At 37.2% G+C, this 2,611-nt stretch overlaps 1 protein-coding gene across 5 annotated transcripts; it reads left to right on the top strand.

Moving 5' to 3' along the window:
• Window positions 1-395: 395 nt before the first annotated feature.
• Window positions 396-2,611, top strand: LOC107951072 (uncharacterized). 5 transcript variants are annotated; one of them, XR_001698305.2, is made up of 7 exons: window positions 442-589; window positions 698-844; window positions 1,089-1,241; window positions 1,399-1,574; window positions 1,906-2,018; window positions 2,099-2,152; window positions 2,333-2,611. XR_001698305.2 is itself a non-coding variant. In XM_016885976.2 (6 exons), the coding sequence occupies exons 2-5, from the start codon at window positions 713-715 to the stop codon at window positions 1,997-1,999; spliced, it is 555 nt and encodes a 184-aa protein (XP_016741465.1). In that variant the 5' UTR covers window positions 396-589; window positions 698-712; the 3' UTR covers window positions 2,000-2,018; window positions 2,333-2,611. The 5 variants fall into 5 exon arrangements, 3 of the variants coding, with proteins under 3 accessions (XP_016741465.1, XP_016741466.1, XP_016741464.1); XR_001698306.2 differs by having other exon boundaries at window positions 2,330-2,611; XM_016885976.2 differs by lacking the exon at window positions 2,099-2,152 and having other exon boundaries at window positions 396-589.

Below are 2,611 nucleotides of genomic sequence, written 5' to 3'. Positions count from 1 at the left end.
AACGAGAGCACCACGGACCACTACAAAATCTCATTAGTTGTGGACAATGATGTTTATAAAAAGGCCATGCAGGACTTGGGTAGTGGTCAATGCTCTGATATTGTATACTATTTTTAAGATTCAACAGGATTAACTTGGTAGGAATCCGACATTCCTTTTTGAGATTCAATGGGGTTGGTTTAGTTCGTAAGAACCTGACATTTCATCCGAGACTGGTTTTAAATTTGACTTTCATTGCTGAAAAGAGATCTGCGGCATGCATGCCTTGGCACGGCATGGCATGACCTTCCCTCTTAAAAAACTTTTTACTTTTCACACGGAGAATGAACTACGTAACTAAATTCCATTAGATAAGGGCCTATATATCAATAAATCCTGTTGGACCCTGAGGAACTGACACCGTCTTTGAATAAGGTGGACCTTGGCCCAAGCTCAAGTTGGACAAGGATTCCATCGGCATTCTTTCTAAAACACGAATAAATTCACACACACACACTTAACAAGAACTCAAAAAGCTTATTCCTTTAAAATTGCCGATTCCTCTTCCCATTGAATCATGGTTCTAGTATAATCCAATCCTATCTTATAGGTAAGTATACTTTCAACTCAAATCTTTCCAGTACGGAAGTACTGCTGAGAGTTAACATTGACTTTTATTGTATGGTTTCTCTTGGGAACTGAATTTTCTTCTCTCCAGTTTGGTGGGTTGAACATGGAGCCGCCACCTAATGGTGAAGAACCCACTTCGTGGGATGAGCTATATAACATAAATTTGATTCCTTCTGAGTTGTTCCTCAAGTTTAGAAAAGAAATTCAGGGGTTTCGAGTTGGTGTCAATTTGGAGGTTATTTTTCTTTGCACTTTTTTTTTTCAGTCTTAAATTGCTCCCTCCATTCATGTTATATTGGTGCCAATTCAGGGGTATGAGCCCAGGAAAGGAATTTTCTTTTAGCCAATTCAACTTTAAATGTTGCTATTTTACTTGAAAAGGGGTATTTTTTTTATTTTACAAAAGATAATGTATATCATCCTGTACAGTTTGTTGTTGTTTTGAGCTGTTGAGTAATTGCATCTTAGTTTTGGTTCAGTTCTTCAATGACCCTATGAATGATTTCCAAACTAAGCTTGTGCTGAAGCCTTTATCCCCTGAACGGAGGTGGAAGTTTGCATATGAGCCTATAAGACAAGATGTACGCCTTATTTCCAAAAAGATCCCCGTCACAAAATTTCTTAATCTCCAGGTCTGCTCTACTTTACACAGACAAACTTTCTATTAGTGATAGAATATACAAGTCTATTCCAAATCTGATAATTATTGCTGTAGGTGAATTTATTTGTTTCTCATGCATGATTTTGCCTAGATTTTGCAATGGTTATGCTAAAATGTTTTGGAAATAGGTTGGCATAGGCCACAATTTCAAGATGAATGCAATTGGTTGGAAATGGAAGCTCACCACCTGTTTTGGTGGAGACGGAATTTCTCGGATTCGGAATAAGACAACCCTTGGCTTGGTTCCCGGCCTGGATTTTCGATTTGGGTGGAGGGCAGATTATGTTCTTCCAGAAGTTACTGGGCAAGTTCCTTGAACATTTATTTTAAGAATATTTATTTCACAAAATGGAGGAAGCAATAAGGTTATGTCTAATAGAAGAATCATATTTGATTTCCTTGATCTTGTATGTAGATATTCCAAGGAAACTGCAAGTCAATGGCTATTAGGACACATCTAGAATATTCATTGATGTTATTACTCATATGCTTTAAACATGACTCAGAATTTCCGAAATGTGTTATTGTCATGGTTCTCCTTGTTAATAGTGACATTTTTGTTCCTTCACAATTTAATATGAAGACATGATTTCGTGATTATTCATAACTTATCGTTAATACCTTGAATTTAACAGAGCTCTTGGAACCGATGAAGCATTGTTCAACTTGAACTCTGGGCGGTTGCAAGCATCATTAGATAGAGTTGAGGCCATTGTGACTGCCACATGATTGGTCGTCAAAACATCAGGTACGATTATTATCTCACGATCCTTTTAGGTGCATTTAAGGTTGGCTTTTGACATGGTATATATAACTGACAATTTGTAGGATATGAAGTTGTCAAGACCATAAAGACTTGTATCTCTGTTGTTAAAACTCAAAGTACTGGGAACTTTCTGCCATTGTTTGATCTCTGTGTTTTTACCTCTGCTACCTGTCTTACCCAAACATGCTTCTTTTTCACGTAGTATGATGAGTTGTTTTACATAATAGACCCTTAGAATCCTTGGTTTATTTTCTTCTATACTAAACAGTTTTGTTCTGAAACATCAATCTTAGCAGGGCCAGCATGAATTGAAACTGATGGGATGGTTTTCCAACTCGGTGGCTCGTTTGTATAGCATTAAGTAGCCAGGGCATGAATGAACCAGATTTTGAAATCAAATAGTTCCCTGAAATTAGATCGTAAGGAAATGGCTTTCATTATACTCCTTTTATTGTCTTCCGCCACTTGCCTTTTTATATGTTAGTTACTTCCATAGGGGAGTCTCCCGGTGAAATTACTGGTAAATCAGGTTATTTATACTGTTGAGGTTATTAGAGGGGGTTTCTGATTTGTCA

This window comes from Gossypium hirsutum, chromosome A06 (genome assembly GCF_007990345.1).
Source record: "Gossypium hirsutum isolate 1008001.06 chromosome A06, Gossypium_hirsutum_v2.1, whole genome shotgun sequence".
Classification (NCBI taxonomy): Eukaryota; Viridiplantae; Streptophyta; class Magnoliopsida; order Malvales; family Malvaceae; genus Gossypium; species Gossypium hirsutum.
Note: the sequence above shows the minus strand (reverse complement) of the source record. Positions and strands in the feature narration are given on the sequence as shown.